This window comes from Telopea speciosissima, chromosome 2 (genome assembly GCF_018873765.1).
Source record: "Telopea speciosissima isolate NSW1024214 ecotype Mountain lineage chromosome 2, Tspe_v1, whole genome shotgun sequence".
NCBI classification, from domain to species: domain Eukaryota; kingdom Viridiplantae; phylum Streptophyta; class Magnoliopsida; order Proteales; family Proteaceae; genus Telopea; species Telopea speciosissima.
In genome coordinates, this window is record NC_057917.1 from 27,145,508 (window position 1) to 27,163,147 (window position 17,640).

The 17,640-nt window shown below is 40.3% G+C and overlaps 1 protein-coding gene across 2 annotated transcripts in view; it reads right to left on the reverse strand.

Moving 5' to 3' along the window:
* Positions 1-206: 206 nt before the first annotated feature.
* Positions 207-17,640, reverse strand: part of LOC122653215 (probable sodium/metabolite cotransporter BASS4, chloroplastic) — a 57,077-nt gene continuing 39,643 nt past the window's right edge. Inside the window, exons 9-14 of one of the 2 annotated variants that reach the window (XM_043847166.1) lie at positions 12,836-12,857; positions 11,374-11,441; positions 10,547-10,632; positions 881-1,010; positions 391-492; positions 207-307 (exon numbers count right to left, since the gene is read on the reverse strand). In XM_043847166.1, the coding sequence (XP_043703101.1) occupies positions 233-307; positions 391-492; positions 881-1,010; positions 10,547-10,632; positions 11,374-11,441; positions 12,836-12,857 (483 nt within the window). In that variant the 3' untranslated portion in view covers positions 207-232. The remainder of the gene's footprint in view (positions 308-390; positions 493-880; positions 1,011-10,546; positions 10,633-11,373; positions 11,442-12,835; positions 12,858-17,640) is intronic. The other variant, XR_006331722.1, reaches the window with a different exon arrangement.

Genomic DNA, 17,640 nt, shown 5'->3' on the forward strand with positions numbered 1-17,640 from the left:
GACAGGAAAACAATTCAAAGAAAATAAAGAGGAAATTGGCAAGATATAGAACTAAGACATAAAAAATGTATTAATTCGAGACCATGTCAAAGAATAGATAATAAAAACACCAAATGCTTCCTAGCACTCCATCCTCCACATTTGGATCCACAATGATGAATAACCACATAAGATGTTGCAAATAACCAAGTACCTGTCAGTGGTCCCTTCCTCAAATTTTCTTGTCCATGTTTCATGCTTCCTTGGCATTGTTAGATGACTGATCCTTTTGGAGCCAGAAGTTTACTAGAAAAGAGTCAACGATGATCTACATTGACAGTTTGGTGCATGAGGAGGTGATGCATTGTATTGTATATTGAAAAGACAGAAGATAAACATACACATAATTACCTGGTTGATATGTGCTGCGACACATGGAAGAACTAGCAAGCCTGATTCACCAAGAGCACCACCGAGCTGCTCCACAACTGCTACCATTACAGGAAGTGTTTTCTACAGAAACACAATTAAGACTCAATTAACACTAAAGCTATTAATTCATCCGAAAAAACACTAAAGCAATTCTAGACTAGAGGAGTGAAATGTTGCACACACTGGGAGAAAGACCCCAGCAGGGAACTTTTCCAAGATTTTAGCAGAAAAATCTCTAAAATTTTACCCATATTGTTTTCCATAAAGTTTCTGTTATTGCATGAAAGTATGTGTGATTACAAATTACAATCACCCAGTTGAGCTGACCTCTTATATAAGCCTCGTAGGTGCAGCAATTGAATAATCAAACACACACCCTGGCTATTTACCAAATATACTGGCATTATATAGTAGATGATAGTGACTGTCCACATCAGATCGTAGATTATTTGGCAAAGAACATACTGACCTGGCTTGCAACAATTACAACCGCACGGGTATTCTCTTTCTTGGCAAAAACTGATTCTCTACCACCAGGGACACTCGAAAGGATCTTTATTAAAAGAGCATTCAAAGCCAATAGGATGAGATGCAGGACTCTGCAATAGGTGATCATTGCTGTAAGTTGATAAGATTCAACAACGCAAGAAATGTTCAACCATGCACCCAAACTGTAGCAAGGGGAGACATAAATGTTGTGATGAGTAACATAAAATTCACAGATCCTTTCAAAATACATGAGACATGGCCCATTGAGTCATCATGATGGTGTTAGAGTTTATGTAATAGGGGTACTTTAGTCACTGATTTATTGTAATCTCATGTTGAGTTGTAATTTTTATCTTTTTTACTTTTTACCTTTTACCTTTACCTCCCTAGGGAGGCACATGTAATTTCCATGAAATGATAAATGGACAATATAGGGGAGAAGTCGATTCTCTCTCCCTATGGTTCTCTCATCTTTTCTTCTTCTTTCTTTCTTTCTTCTCCTCTCTTCTCTACTCAGCCTTTACTTCCATGTTCCTTGTTTGAATCAATCCATACTTGGTATCAGCGCCTGGTATGAGAGTCGACCAAGCTTACACTTTCTTTCTACATTTCTTTGGAACCCTAGAAAGGTAGAGGGTTCCAATAGAAGCTATACCATGTAAGATAATACTATTAGAAGATCTAATAGAGTTCGTCCATTAACTACAAGACCTAATAGAGGAATATTTGGGGCTGTGAAGGTCGATTGAAGAGCAAAAAAGTCCAAAACAGGGTTACTGCCAGCCTCCTCTTCATGTCTGAGTTTCTCTCTCATTAAACCACCATTTGAAGTGTGGCTAAGCCTACTGTGGTTGGTTTGCTCGCTGGATTGTGTTTTGGGTGGAGTTTACTCCCCACTTGATTGCAGTTTGACATTAGTTCACTAAGTGCTAGTAGTTTGGGTGGTACCAACCCCAGTACGACTCTCTTTGAGAACCCCAATACCTAGATATCCGATGTAAAGTTGGACAATACCAACTATTTAAACTGCGCTCACTCTGTGAAGTAGGGGGAAATTGGGGTACATTACTAGTTCTATTAAGGCCCCTGCGTCGACTGGTCCCATGTATCCGAAATGGGAGACAGAGAACTCGACCATTATGACTTGGTTGATTTTCTCTATGAAACCTGAGATTGGCAGAAGGTTTATGAGGAAGGAGACTGCAAAGAAGATTAGGGACAGTGTCTCTAAGACATTTGACCAAGTGGGTGACTCAACAAAAGTCTATCAACTCCTTCAAAAGGTCTCACTATGAAACAAGGTGACCGGAGTATTTCTGAATATTACAACACTGTCATTGGTCTCTATGAGTATGATCATTATAGGGACCTCCAACTATCCAACCATGAGGATGAGACAAAAGTGTATAGTATACTTGAGAAGGAACGTGTTCTTATTCTACTTGGCGGGCTGAATCCTGAATATGAGCCCATTCGACTATAAATTTTGGGATGGTCCCCTCTTCCATCTTTAGATGTAGTTTGTAGTTATTTTCAGAGTAAGGAGACCAAAAGAGTAGCCATGGACACTGCACCATCCCTGGAGACGTGTCAACCATATCTCTACCTTCTACTCCCTTCTGGGGTCATTGACTGTGGTGCCACTAATCACATAACTAGTATGTCTCAGTATTATGATTCCTACTCCATTTGCTCTAGTAGGGATAAGGTTAGGGTGGCCGATGTTCCCTCTCTTCTATTTTTGGTAAGGATAGTGTTCAAGTCACTTCTTCTATTTCCCTTGTCTCTCTTTCATGTTCCTAATTTCACCACTAATCTATTATCTGCAAGTGATCTCACTTGATCTCTAAATTGTCATGTCACTTTCTTCCCTTCTTATTGTCTTTTTCAGGATTTGGTGACGAAGAGGATTATTGGCAGTGGATGTGAGGAGAAAGGACTCTACCTTCTTGATCCCCGCACACCTGTGTTGCCTACTGCTTAGTCCTATTAGTGTAGCCGGAATGATAGCAGTACTATGGATTCTGTGATGCTTTGGCATCAAGGTTTAGGCCACCCATCTTTTGTTGCTATGAGATAACGGTTAACACACTTGTTTCCTTCTTTTTCTTCCCATGTTTTTAAGTGCGAACTATGTATTTTGGCTAAACATTGTCGTTCATCTTATCCTTGCTGATAACAATGAAGAAGAAGAGAATGGAAGAGAAGAGAAGAGAAGAAAAAGAGAATGGAAAAGTAGCCGTAATATTCACTTATCTCTAAAAAGAATGAGATACAAAGTATATACTAGGGATAGGGGCAAATAAGGAGAAAACCAAAAAGTAAATAGGGATTCTTGGGATTAGCACCTAGCACTAATCCAGAGACCCACTAATGGGACCCACACGATACTTCTAATACTCCCCTTTAAGCTGGAGCATATACATCAATCATGCCTAGCTTGTTACAAATATAATCAATACACCCACTACCCAAAGGCTATGTAAACACATCTACCAGCTGCTCTCCGGTTCTGACATGACTTGGAAGAATCAAACCACTCTGCATCTTCTCATGAACAAAATGACAGTCGATCTCAATATGCTTTATCCTCTCATGAAACATAGGATTTGGAGCAATATAAATGGCTGCCTTGTAATCACACTGCAGCTGTATGGGAACTGAGATTTTAAAACCCAACTCAGATAATAACTGTTGAACTCACATCAGCTCACAAGTCACATGAGATAGTGCTCTATATTCTTATTCAAAACTTGAACGAGCCACAACACTTCTTGCTTTTCCAAAAAACAAGGTTTCCACCAACAAAAGTACAGTATCTTGTAGTTGACCTCCTATCAACTGGAGATCCTGCCCAATCAGCATCAACTCAGTTATGATCATGATCACAATACACTATTCCTCTACCTGGTGCCTTCTTGAGATATTGTAACAACCGAATAATAACATCCCAGTGAGGAGTCCAAGGAGAAGAGAGAAACTGGCTCACCATACTAACAGGAAAAGCAATATCTAGTCAGGTAACCGTTAAGTAATTCAGCTTACCTACCAGCCTTCTATACCTCTCAGGATCATCAAGAACATCTCCCTCTTCAGCAGTCAGCTTTACATTGTGATCCATAGGAGAGTCAATAGGCTTGTACTCAAGCATGCCTGTCTCAGTCAACAAATCCAGAACATACTTCCTCTGTGATAGAAACACTCCCTTTTGAGACTAAGCAACTTTAATTCCCAAAAAATACTTCAACCTCCCTAAGTCCTTGGTCGGGAATTTCTGTTGAAGATAAGAATTCAAATTCACTATACCTGCTGAATCATCACTAGTGATAATAATGTCATCAACATATACCATAAGAAAAATCCTCCCTACACTTGAGTGTCTATAGAAGGAGTGGTCACCACCACACCTAGATAGACCAAACTCAAGGACTACCTAAGTAAAACGATCAAACCATGCACGATGGGACTGTTTCAGCCCATACAAAGACTTTCTTAATCGACAAACCATATCAAACTCCCTCTGAGCAACAAACCCGGGAGGTTGCTCCATATACACCTCTTCTTGCAACATACCATGCAAAAAGGCATTCTTGACATCTAGTTGAAACAAAGGCCAATGATGGGAGGCAGCAAGAGATATCAAAATACGAATAGAAGCTAGCTTGGCAACATGAGAGAAAGTGGCATCGCACTATGAAATCTCCCAAACCAAGCTCGAGGGGACTGCTTTAGTCCGTAAAGGGCATTTTTCAATTTGCATACCTTCCCATGAGTCTTCTGAGTAACGAAATCAGGAGGAACATCTAGGTATACTTCTTCTTTTAGTTCACCATGGAGGAATGCATATTTTACATCGAGTTGATGCAAGTCCCATCCAAGGTTAACTACACATGACAAGGTCACACAGATAGTATTCATCTTTGCAACCAGAGCAAAGGTCTCTTGATAATTAAGCCCATAGGTCTGCATAAACCCCCTAGCAACCAACCTAGCCTTGTATCGATCCACAGTGCCATCAACATTTTGTTTTACTGCAAATACCCACTTACGGCTGATAATCTTCTTCTGAGGAGGAAGGTGAAATAAGTCCCATTTATTGTTCCTTTCCAAAGCCTGCATCTATTCAATCATAGTTGCCTTCCACTACAGATCTTGATGTACTTCCTACCAATTTTTAGGAAGAGAGATAGAGGACAAGGAAGAAACAAAAGCACGGTATGATGGAGAAAGAGACTCACAAGAAACCACTTTAGAAATAGGGTGTTGCGTACAAGTTCTATCCCCTTTCAGAACGGTAATGGGAAGATCTAGAGTAGGATCTGAAATAATAGGAAAAGGACAAGATGGTAGAATCGGTGCAGTAGTGATGGTGTCTATTTGCTTCCCACAAGCTCGACAGGTATAAATAATGGGAGTTGGATTGACTGCAATAGACTGAGGAGCCTGGACAAGATGGTTATCAACAAGAGAAGGCATGTCAAGCATATTAGGTATATCATCAACACCCATCCACGTGGAGCCTCCCCCTTGATAAGATGCCGGAGAAAAATAGGGTGCAGCCTCATTAAAAATTACATCCATAGTAACATACATGCGGCGAGACGGAGGATGGTAACAACGGTAGCCCTTCTGGGTAGGAGAATATCCCACGAACACACATTTCAAACTCCTAGGTTCCAATTTACTGGGATTTTTTATGGTTCCTGGCATAACACACACAGCCAAATACTTTTGGTGGGATGATGAATGTAGTTCATCCCTGAAGAACAAGAGGGGACTGAAAATCCAAAACACAAGTAGGCATGCGGTTGATCAGATAAGCAGCGGTTAAGACATCCTCACTCCAATAATGTAGTGGAACATTCATTTCGAACATGAGAGAATGTGCCACCTCCATTACATGTCAGTTTTTGCGTTCAGCCACCCCATTTTGAGCAAGGGTGTCAACACAACTTGTTTGGTGAATGATGCCCTGTACTGCAAGATATGCCTGAACTGCACCACCCTTATACTCTAGCCCATTATCACTACGAAGGATTTAAATTTGGGGATTAAACTAGGTGCGAACAAGGTTGTGAAACAATTGAAAATAGGAAAAAACCTCACACTTTTGATGCATAAGATAAAGCCAAATAACACGGGTGTGACAATCAATAAAAATAACAAACCATTTATAGCCAAAAATAGAGGTAAAATGGGAAGGGCCCCACACATCCGAATGGATTAAGATAAAGGGAGAAACACTGCAAACATTTCAACGAGGATAAGAAGAACAGGCCTGCTTGGCTAAAATGCAAGCATCACAAAACAACTCTTTGAAATTTCATTTAGAAAATCACAAGGGAAAAGCCCTAACTAAAGTACCCACTGGGGGGTGACCTAAACGCCTACGCCAGAGAAGCAAATCAGGAGGAGCAACTGGTACTGAAGCAAAAACGGTCTGATGAACATGACGGTGAGATGGGATAGCTTCGTCGAGCAAATAAAGAACCATCATGAGCCCTACCAGAGCCAATCATTTCCCCCGTTACCAGGTCCTAAAAAAGACAATGAGAAGGGAAAAAAGTCACTTTACAATTAAGGTCGGAAGTGAGATGACTTATAGAAATGAGATTGGTAGTAAAATTAGGAACATATACAACAGAATTCAATGGTAAGGTAGGAGTACATGTGATGGATCCCTTCCCAAAGACAGGAGAAAGAGAACCATCTGCAATGTGAACCATGTCTTTATCAAGGAGAATATTTAAAGAAAAGACTGGTGTTATTGGTCTTGTGATTAGAGGCACCAGAATCAATAATCCATGGACGGGAGGCCATGGATGTACAATGGCCAGCAAAATAAAGACTTGAAGATGCAGGAGTCGAAGGTACCAAAGTGGAGGAAGAGGCTGAAGCATAATTAGCAGAGGCAAAAGAATCTAATTTGATTACCAAATGATGGAGAAGTGTATTCAGTTCATCTTGCGAAGTGGCAAGGGCAATACTAGGTGGAGGATCAGCAGCAACAGTCTCAATATGGTGGGCAGAGGGTTTCCCATGACCATGTCCTTTGTTCGAAGTGGAAGTAGCAGTGGGACGTCCATGAAGCATCCAACAAAATTCCTTAGTGTGCCTCTCCTTCCCATAATAAACACACCGGATGGGTTCTCGATCAGTAATAGAGCGATCATTGGGACGAGAAGCCCCACCTTTGGGCTGTACGGGAGAACCTGAAAAAAGGGTCGATTGGTCCTGGGAGGGAGGAGGCAACATGGCAGCCCTGCGGCTGTCCTCAAGATGAAGCAGAGAATAGGCCTGCTTCAGAGTAGGAAAGGGATCTCGGCTAAGGACCTGAGCACGAATTGGATCATACTCAATGTTAAGGCCAGCAAGAAAATCACACACACGGAATTTGTCTTCCATTTTCTAAAATGCTATAACATCAACAGGTGTTGAGGCCTGAAAAGTGTCATAAAAGTCCAATTCCTGCCATAAGCTACGCAACTCTGAGTAATACTGGGACAGGTTGAACTCCTTCTGCTTGGTCTCATGAAGTTTCTTGCATAATTCATAGACATGGGCATCATTCCCAACCAGTGAATAGGTTTCTTGAGCTGCCTTCCAAATTTTTGCAGCAAAGTCCAATAAGAGATATCCACAAGCAAGATGGGGTTCCACACTACTGAGGAGATATGACATAACAACAAAATTTGCCGAACCCCATTTTTCTTGGTCAGCACCTTCAGTGGTGGTTTCACTTTTGTACCAGTGAGATAACCCAAATACCCGTGAGAGTCGTTGGCAAGATAGCAAGAACGTGACCACATCAAATAATTGCTTCTGTCTAAGCAAACGAAGCAAACACGGAAGGTGGGAAAGCTGTCATGAGAACCACGAACTTGCCAATCAGTTACAGATGTAGCAGTAGAAAGATCCGAATTTTGTGCCATTGTTCCCATAGGAAAAATTACACAAAGTGCTGGAGAAAGCCTAAAACATCAATCAACGCCAACAAATCCACAGGAAAAATGGAGAAACAGTCCTTCAAAACATCAAAGACGAAAAACACAAAAAGAGACAAAAGGGGCCCTCGGTGGCTTAGAACATCACCACTGAGGGTGGCAGAAGTGGTGGGAGGGTGTACAGCCCTCTCGGTGGTGCTAGAAAGGGCGCCGGGAGAACCAAGAGGGAGAGAGGTGGCAGTAGAGGGTGGCGGTGCTAGGAGAAAATTGAGAGAGAGAGAGAGAGAGAAGAGAGGAGAGGAGAGAGCCGATTAAGGTTGAGACTCCCTAGGTTGATTTTGCTCTAATACCATGATTGATTTAGGGAAGTGTGACTTGTGTCTATGAGATACAGCCCACCTTTATTTATAATAATGACTAATGGAGTACAAAGACAATAACACCCTTAGGGCAACACAAGTTATAAACCCTATGGACAATTATACCCTTGAACCCCATATTACAACACCTTTTTTATTCCATTATCATCTTTTCTTTCCTTCCGTACCTTATCCTTGAAGTCTCTGAACCTACCCTCATGTTACCTTATTCCAGCAATACTGTCAGACCCTAACAATTGGTTCGATCTCCCCCCACCTCTTTTCCTTTCTTCCTCATACCTTGGGATTAACATCCAAACTGTAGGGCAACCTAGACCCTTGGGTCACACCCCCCAAATAAAGCCCTATTGTGAGAAACACTACCAGTTTCAGGTCTGCTTTGCTGGTTTCTGCCAAACCCAGTTGCAGAGAATGAAAAGTTAGTCATTTACTTGATTTTGGTCTATCTTTTTTTTGGTAAAAAGACAATAGAAATTAATTAAAAGAGAGAAATATCCTAAATAAAAGAGTGAGATCTGGTACGTCTGGCTTTGATTGCCAGGTCATTAGCATGGTGGATAACATCTCTATCTTTCTTACATAAATTAAACTTAGAAAAAGTCCCTAAAATCTTCCTAATGTCCCATAAAACAGTAAAACATTCCCAAGGCCAATGTGGAGTAGGTTGGGATAACCACTGGACCAGATCAAGGCACTCAGTCCAGATGTTGAGGGTAGCGCCGTTGTCTGAGTCTTTTTACTTGATTTTGGCCTTAACGCTGGTTCCTTGTAAGAGTGTAGGTAGTAAGAAAGCTTCTTCAGAATTTCACTTCGATCCGACTTCATATGAAGGAGTTCTAACATTAGAAACAGAACCAGTTTGTCTATTGGTTGCCCTGATCAAAAGGTAAGGGACAACCCACCTACAATATAAACTACGACCCCCTTATTCCCTTCTTTCCTAGATTACCCCTCCCTTATTCTTTTATCCATATTAGTCCTTCATTCCAAGTCTGCACTTGATCGATAAATATAAATCTCTTTTTTCCTCTTTGTTCTATTTATCTACTAAATAACCTCTTGAAATTTCTGGTTAATTACCAGATTGTCATTACCTCCTTATAAATTGGGCTATATTTCTTTGGGTAGGCCCATAGCGATCCCAAACAGGGTTCTCAAACCTGGGATTGCATCAAGAAGGTTAACAGCGAAAAAGGACAAAAAAGAGCATCAATGCAATCAACTGACATCTATGTTTCTTTTCTTGATCATAGCCCACTCAGGCGGTGTTCAGCAATCAAACCCTTGTGGATTGATGCACAGGCAGCTAAGTTGGAGGAAAATCTACAAGAGACTTCACCCCACAGAAAGGTCCATATTTTTCATAACAGGTCATATGTGGACCTGTAAAAAAGTACCAAGTAAGCTAAAATACATTAGCTGAGTTTAGAGCGTTGAGGGATGGCCTCAATCTTTGCGCAGAGATGAGATTCATGGGTTTCCATGTGAATTCGGATTCTGCTCTGGCAGTTCATTGTGTTTCTAAGAAAGTGTGCAATTTCTGGAACGGGTGGTATTATCTCCATGGAATTTTGTTCCTGATGGAGATTCTTCAACCTATGATTTCTTTCACATTTAGAGAGGGTAACAGGGCTGCGGATTGGCTGGCGAATTATGCTTGTGAATCGGCATCCAACACATTATTTAGATCTGACCTTCAGCTTCCTATTGAGCTTAGGCGGATTACTCACGAGGATGCTGTAGGTCTTCCTGTTTTGAGGAAATAATTTTAGCTTTTTAATGCCTTCGGGGCTTTGTAAGGGGGTGAGCTTCTCTTGTTTTTTTTTTTTTTGAGAGCAATGCGTCTCTTCGGGTTGGAGTACGGCGGGAATGTCCCCTCCCCTTGTTTGTTTCTTCTCTATGAGTTTGCTTATTAATAAAATCCTAGGGGCCATCCCGGGTCCCAGAGAATATTTGGGATTAAAAAAAAAAACACTAGCTATAATACAATTAAGTATTTTATTCTAAAGGGCGTACCCAGTGCACAAGGCTCCCACCACTGTGGGGTCTAGGGAGGGTCATAATGTACGCAGCCTTACCCCTGCTTTCACAGAGAGGCTGTTTCCAGACTCAAACCTGTGACCACTTGGTCACAATGGAGCAACCTTTACCATTGCACCAAGGCCCGCCCTCTATTAAGTATTTTATTCTAATTGGGAATATATGTCATGTCCATAAATATATGAGCAAATTCAAGTCCCTATTCAAAATGATATGCAAGATTCACATTAGAAGATAAAACCTAAAAATTAGTTAAGAGTAAGAGATGAAGAGAGAACGTACGTTCCCATCAAAATGGCTACAAAAAATACAGCTGGCTTAACCATTAAAAGCAATGGCCTTGATCTGCTCACTTGTATCCATGGAACCTGGTACACATATGATTGAAACTTGAAATGATTACTCAAGAAAAACAGTTCACACAGTATCCTCATGACAAAGCTTCTAGGCAATAACTATTGGTATACAAATACAAACTTAAGGCCAAGTAATGTGAAAGTTGAAGACTGGAGCAATCGGGAAGGCCAAGAATATGCATTACGGTAGTGAGAGAAAATGCAGGGGCTTTGGTTTAGTGGATGCATGTGGCCCTAAGAGAGAGTGGACTGTGAGAATAGATTTGTTTCCCTAGATAGAGTGGACCGCCATAACAGATTTGTTTGTCAGGATAAGGATTTGTCAAGTTGATTTGGAAATGTATAGCAAGGATTTACAACAAAAAAAAATCATGTGATGGATTTGGATTGACTACTAATGGAGTTTACAAAGCCAAAATATCAGCATGTCAAAATGATATGGGAAGCATTTTATGCACAGAGCACTCAGTGGTGTTCTGATGTATTTCCTCAGAAATCAAACACACATATGAATTTTGCTTCTTCCAATCTTGACAGAATCCTCCCCAGTATGTCATACTTATATAATTGCATGACCTTACACATACTACTAAAAAAAGGGGCAGTTAAAAAAATATCTATGTATGACTTGTTTCTTGCAAGAAAAAAGAAATAAGATTGCTAATATTATTCTGTTCAATACTTCTAAATGTGAAAATAATTAACTGAAGACCCCAGACATAATAGGAGGAACACAACAGGTTCAAGTCTTACAAGACTGAGGAAAATAGCACTGATCATGGAGAAAAGTTTACGGTTCTGATCAACACACTCTGCCACACCTACAAGGCAGATTATCAGGTTCAGTATCAAGGATCACATGCATGGATGTTTCAAAGGAATTTAAAGTTAACCTCTTTAGCTAACCCTACAGCATGCATAAGTACAACGTCAAATTACTAATTTCATGCAAAGGACATGTAATGTAAGGTTAGATTATGGGTAACCTAACCGCAATGAATGCCCACAGATGATCAACTAATCCACACTCAACAGCAGCCAAGATATTGAGGCCACAGGTCTGAAACAGGTACTTAGTTATGCCAAATATCATTTAAGTAAATGGTTTTCATTTACTTAAGATATTATTCATAAATAAGCAACCCCCCAGTTCAAGAACAAAAACTAGATTTTCGGTGGTAGGTGAAATTTTCAACTTTCTAATGTTCGGGTTTTTCTCAAATCTAAAAATTTACTTAAATGATATTAGGCCAAAATTTGGTCGAAACAGGTCAAAACTAGTGAAATATGGTCAAAACAAGAAGAAACGGGTTGAGTTGAGTCGAAACATGGGACTTTTTAAAGTCGATGACCATCTAATCTCGGTTTCTTGCGAAACCAAGATATCTCGGTCGAAAGCAATCCTTTCATTCATCTTGCGAAACCGAGATATCTCAGCCTTTCATCCTCTCAGGAAGACATAAACATGCTCAAAGCAATCCTTTCATTCATCATAAAATTGTTTGGAGGCCTCTAAGGGCATTACATTATATAGACTCAATGGTTGAGCCCAATTGAGCCCAAAATAGAAACAATAAAAATAGAAAGTCTCATATAAGAGCTGAGACTTGAGTTACAAGTAATTGAACAAAATTAGAAGGTAACTAAAATAGAAACTCTAACTCAGCTAAGTTCCAAAATAGAAACTTCCTATAAATCTAGCTGCCATACATCAAAATAGGAACTCCTTAAAACAAAAATAATAACAAACTGAAATTAGAACCTACCTAAATGAAATAAAATATACTTTCTAACCTGAAAATAGAAACTAAACTATGGCAGCATTAGGATAAGAGTCTTACTCCGCTTGATGGACCCACAAGATCTTCTAAAAAGCATCCCCACACAAGGCTAATATGGGCTGTGACACTGTTCATGTGAACAGTGTTTTGGACTTTTTTTCTTCATATTTCGATCTACATCAGCATATGAAGTAACTAAAGCAACTCTTAGATGTGATTATCAATATAAGCAAAATTATGAACATGGACACATCATGCATGACAATTAGACACAAGTTCGCAAGCAGATGGCCATGTCCATCAACTTGGTTAATACTTTTTACAGGGACTGGTATTAAAGCATACATATGAATTGGAGGATGCAACACACTTCATTTGTCCATTTGTCATGTAGAAAAGCTATCAAAGGAAAATGAAATTAGGATAACACTAACCATTGAATATATCTCGAGTGACCTGCATATTAAAAGCATGTATAAGCCCCTGAAGTATTAACTGAAAAATCCATATAACATTTATGTAATATAGAAGAACAATGGGAAATTTCCCTGTTATATGCTTCTATAGTACAGGCATATAAACATTTTCGGGGGACTCCTTGAGCTCTCAAGGAAAATGATAGAAGATGTATTAACCCTCTTCAAATTCTACATATAATGATGGTTTTAGGATATGGTGTCAAGTTGTATGAGTAAATACCAGAAGAAAGAACATCATATTTGCTGCCATATTACTGGACGTTGGAAATAAAGAGATGGCATGAGAACATAAATAGGCTGAGCTCCTGAACATTTGGATCAGCTGGTCAGCAAGTGAATCAATTTTACTAATTTCAAAGCAATGCTTGGGGGGAGGGGTTGGAAATGTGGCTGGCTATGTGGTTATCTCTGACTTACCAGGTTATTTCCATGGATAAATAATAATTGGCCAGGAATATTTTAATGTTCTATGGGATCAACTATGATGGATTAGATGGATTGTTGAATGCTTGAAGATGGAAATTTTAGTTTGAGAAATTCAAAGGATTTAATGAAATGGAAAGGTTGATAATATGGACAGCATAGTAGTCAAGGCGACAAGGCGCCCACCTAGGCTTTAGATAGGCTCCATAGGCATATATGTAATATAGCAATGATAATTTTATATAAGGGCTCATGTTCTCTGTGCCGCAGCACAGGCTGCGCCCAGACACATGGGCCTGCCACTCAGGGGGGCAGGGTGGTCATTGCGCCCACCCCCATGTGTCTGGGTGCAGCCTGCGCCCCCAGCAGAGAACATTCTCCCTAATTATGCCTATATGGAACATAGAAGCCATATTAATGGAATATGATATAATTATGCTAGTAATGAACTAATACGAAAATCAACATATAATAAACAAAGCATAGGATTTAATACAAGCATATTCATCAAAAAGCAAAGCAATAAATATATATCAACGTAAATTCGTGAAGTGCCAAATTTGATATAACATAAGTCCTGTTATCACAAAGCCACAAGGTGACACCTAGGTGATCACCTTTCTTGCATCAAACAAGGCGTGTTGTCACCTTGAACTCAAGAAGGCACCTTGACACCTAGACGATACCTTGACAAACATGATAGATGAGGTAGTACCATGCAATTAAAAAAAAAAAACTAGCGGGAGAAATCCAAGTAATTAAAACAAGAGTGATGCAGATTCATCACCAAATAGGGCTTGTTTCATTGGGAATAAGTCTAGGGTTGGGTTACATACATGTTGGGCCTTTGATGCCAAGGGTTTCTAATGTAATAGGCCACTTTTATGGGCCTAAAAAGTGGGTATAGAGGTTGCATACGGGATTAGCCCAATACTTAGTTTATTTTTAAGTTTTTTAATTGAACCGGTTCAAATTAGTTGCATCCAATTGGTTCAATTTAAGTGATCATGTGACTTGGTTAAGTGGTCATGTGACAACTTAAGTGGTCATGTGATGTAAGTTGGGTTGGATTAGGACTCTATAAGTCCAGCCATGTTTTGAGTCTATTTCTTTTAGTATTTTAGTTTCCTAGTTGATTTAAGTTACCTAATGGGTTAGGGATAGGGTTAGACCATTCCTTTTTAGTGTCTAAGTCTATTTTTGAGTCTTCTATATAAGTTTGTAAGGGAGGCCAGCATTACATACGAATTTAATTAATGAAAAAGCTTTTGTTTGCTGCCATAGTTGCTGCTCTGCTCTGTTGAGTGAACCTTGTGAGTAATATCAAGGTGAAGGGATTGGTGGACTCCGATCGACTCCTTGCATCTTGTAGATCGGGAGGTCCTTCTTCTTATTCAATCAAGCTTCTTCAAGCTGATGCTGCTGCCTTTGAAGGAGATCAAACTAGTAAGTAATTTTAATTTCCTGTATATATTCTTCCCCTCTTCATCCACACCCCCCTCCATCCATCAACCCTAATTCTCCATTAAACCTGCACTCCTACCTCCACTAGGATTCCCCCATAACTCCAGATTTAGCCTTCACTTTCAAACCCTACTTCCAGCCTACATTCTCCACATCACTCCCCACACTCGACCTTAACCCTAGCCCTTAGTCTCCACTCTCCACTATAACCCCTCCATTCCTCTACTCCATTAAAACCCTATAAACCCCATTACCATTAGTTAACCCTAACCCTAATTCTGCCCTAATTAGCCTAAGCTGTCCCAATCGGCCAGCCTTGTTTGGTGATCCTATTACCCTGGTTCCTAGTGGGACTACTCCTACCTAGGACTACATTAAAGAGGGCATTCAAAGCATCAAGGCCTTTGACCACTTGACGCCCAAGAAATGGCACACGCCTTACCGAAGTGAGGCAAAAATTCTAAAAACAGTTCCTTGTTTTTTTTTTTTTGAGGGTGCAAAACAGTTTGACAGTAACAATAAACAACTATATAAAAGTACAACTCATCAGAGAATGCCAATTAGGTTATAGTGTAACCATTTTGCAAAACTAAGAGTAGACTTATGGCCATACCGGTCAAAGAAAATGAGGTAACACTTAGATTGCTTGAATAAAACAGCCCAACCGCAAAGGGCACAACCACACAAACAGAAAATAGAGGCACAATAAGGCCCGCTTCGTAGTGAAGTACTGCCTCTTACCTGAGTACAAGGCACTTGCCTAAGGTGTGCTGTCACGGGCTTAGTAGTTAGTATCTACTAAGCCAATCGTGCCGACACTTAGCCCTCCCCTAGTACTAAGTCAACCTTCTACACTGCTTGAGGGACTTGAGAAGAAAATTTGGATGAACACTTAGAGAGTTTGGGAGAATGAGAATTGTATTGCACTAATAATACTTCAAGTAAAAGGCTAGAATGCTCAATTGCTTGGCGGATGCCTTGGCCAAATGAGGCGACCCCTATTTACAGGCACCCTAAGTTACAATGAATGGCTATGATATTTACAAGTGTCCCCCATCTCTAGCTAAGGGGACTAGAATTTTCCCACCTCCTTAACGGAGGGCTCTAGAAACCTCCTACATTATATTCAAGTGTCCTCTAGAACTTTCTTTCTTCTTGAGGCTTCTCCAGTAACATTTAAACTCTTATAAGTATAGAGAGTTCTAGACAATGGGCCTTACTTAGCCCAATGACCCAATAGGCTATAGTGAAGCTGGCCTGTGGGCCTGGTGGCGGGGCGTGACAGTCCACATAGTTGACAAATTCAGATTCAGTACTAATTCGGTTTAAATAAATTCGGTCAAATTTTGGTAAAAAAATCTGACTATTGGAAACAATTTGGACTCAGATTAATTCAAAAATTAATCTTTTTCTAAACAATTGAAAAAAAAAAATCGGTCCAGAATTTTTATTGAAATTTTGAAGAAATTCCAAAATGTTCATCCATTATTCTTTATTTTTTGTTGAGATTTGTAAAGATGCCAAATTTTTCCAACCAACTTTGGATTTGGTCCAAAGATTTTGCAAACTTGGTAACTATGGGTGTGCTACTTAATAATACTGGGAGAAAGCTAGGTCACCTTCACATAGTGAATCAACACTAGAAGAGAAAATTTGAGCAGCAAATTTTGGTTAATTAACTGAGGAAAATAAGTGAAGTGCTCCCTTTTGAGTCTCATATGCTTCGAGTTCCATTAAGATTTGGACCATTCCTACTCACATCATGACTCCGACTATTTAAATTCCGTTATTTTGTTAATAGGAAGCTGTAAAAAATTATCCATAAAAAAAAGGGGTTCAAGGGTGTACGTTATCATTGTATATGATCATATGACCTAGTTCTTCACAAAAAACAGCACATTGTTTTTTTTGGGTGAACAAGAAAAATATATAGAAAAGAGGAAAGAATCCATGAGCTACCCCTAAGAGCCAGAGGAGAATGAAAAAGAAAGTAAAGAAATACAAAGACATGGCCCTCAGCTAGGAAGGGCTCAGGTCATGGTACAATGAGAATGGAAGGTCCCGAGAATCAACAATAAGCCTGTTTTTAGGGGTGGTCTACATCATTAAGAGAGTTCCAGCATAGGCAGCAGTTGGTGGAGGCAGGAATCCATCTCTGGTTGAGGAAGGATTGCATCGGAAGAGAGCGGGTAAGGGCCTGTCAGACAGTGCAGTCATAGCGGGGTATGTGCCTCTTGAACCAAACAATGTTGCACCAAGGAATCACGGGGGCCCCAGCTCGAATAAGATTCCAAGCAGGCTTGGAGGAGAACTGGCCAGAGATAGAAGTAGTCCAAACAACAAGATCTCCACTCCTGCTAGATCTTCTCCTAATATCTGGAAGGGCTTCCCAGACAGCGAACAAGGAGGGGTGGAAGAAGTCTAAGGGGCTCAATCATTGCCAAGAAGGATATCCAAAACCTTAGTCATCCTGTCATACCCTAAGTTAAATCTGGATCTATCGCTGACCGAGTGAATGAAAAACCCAATGCGGTGCCAAGGATCCAACCAAAGAAGGGTGTTAGCCCCATCATCAATAAGGGATTTGATGACAATAAAGGCAAGGTGCCTGAATGTCATAATTTTTTTCCATACCTAAGAAGCATTTGAAGGAGAAGCGGCAGTCCAGATGGAATCATTTGAAGGAGCCCAAAGTAGGCCCATTCCACCCCATAGTTATCATGACGTTTGGGCGACCCAAGGGGTTGGAGGGGGGTCCAGACACAAGGCGACCAATGCACCTGGACGCCTAGGCAACACCTGTGCAACTATGATCTACCCAAATGCTTTTCTTCTAGGAAGCCAGCTTCCAAATCAGCTTATGGATGCCAAAG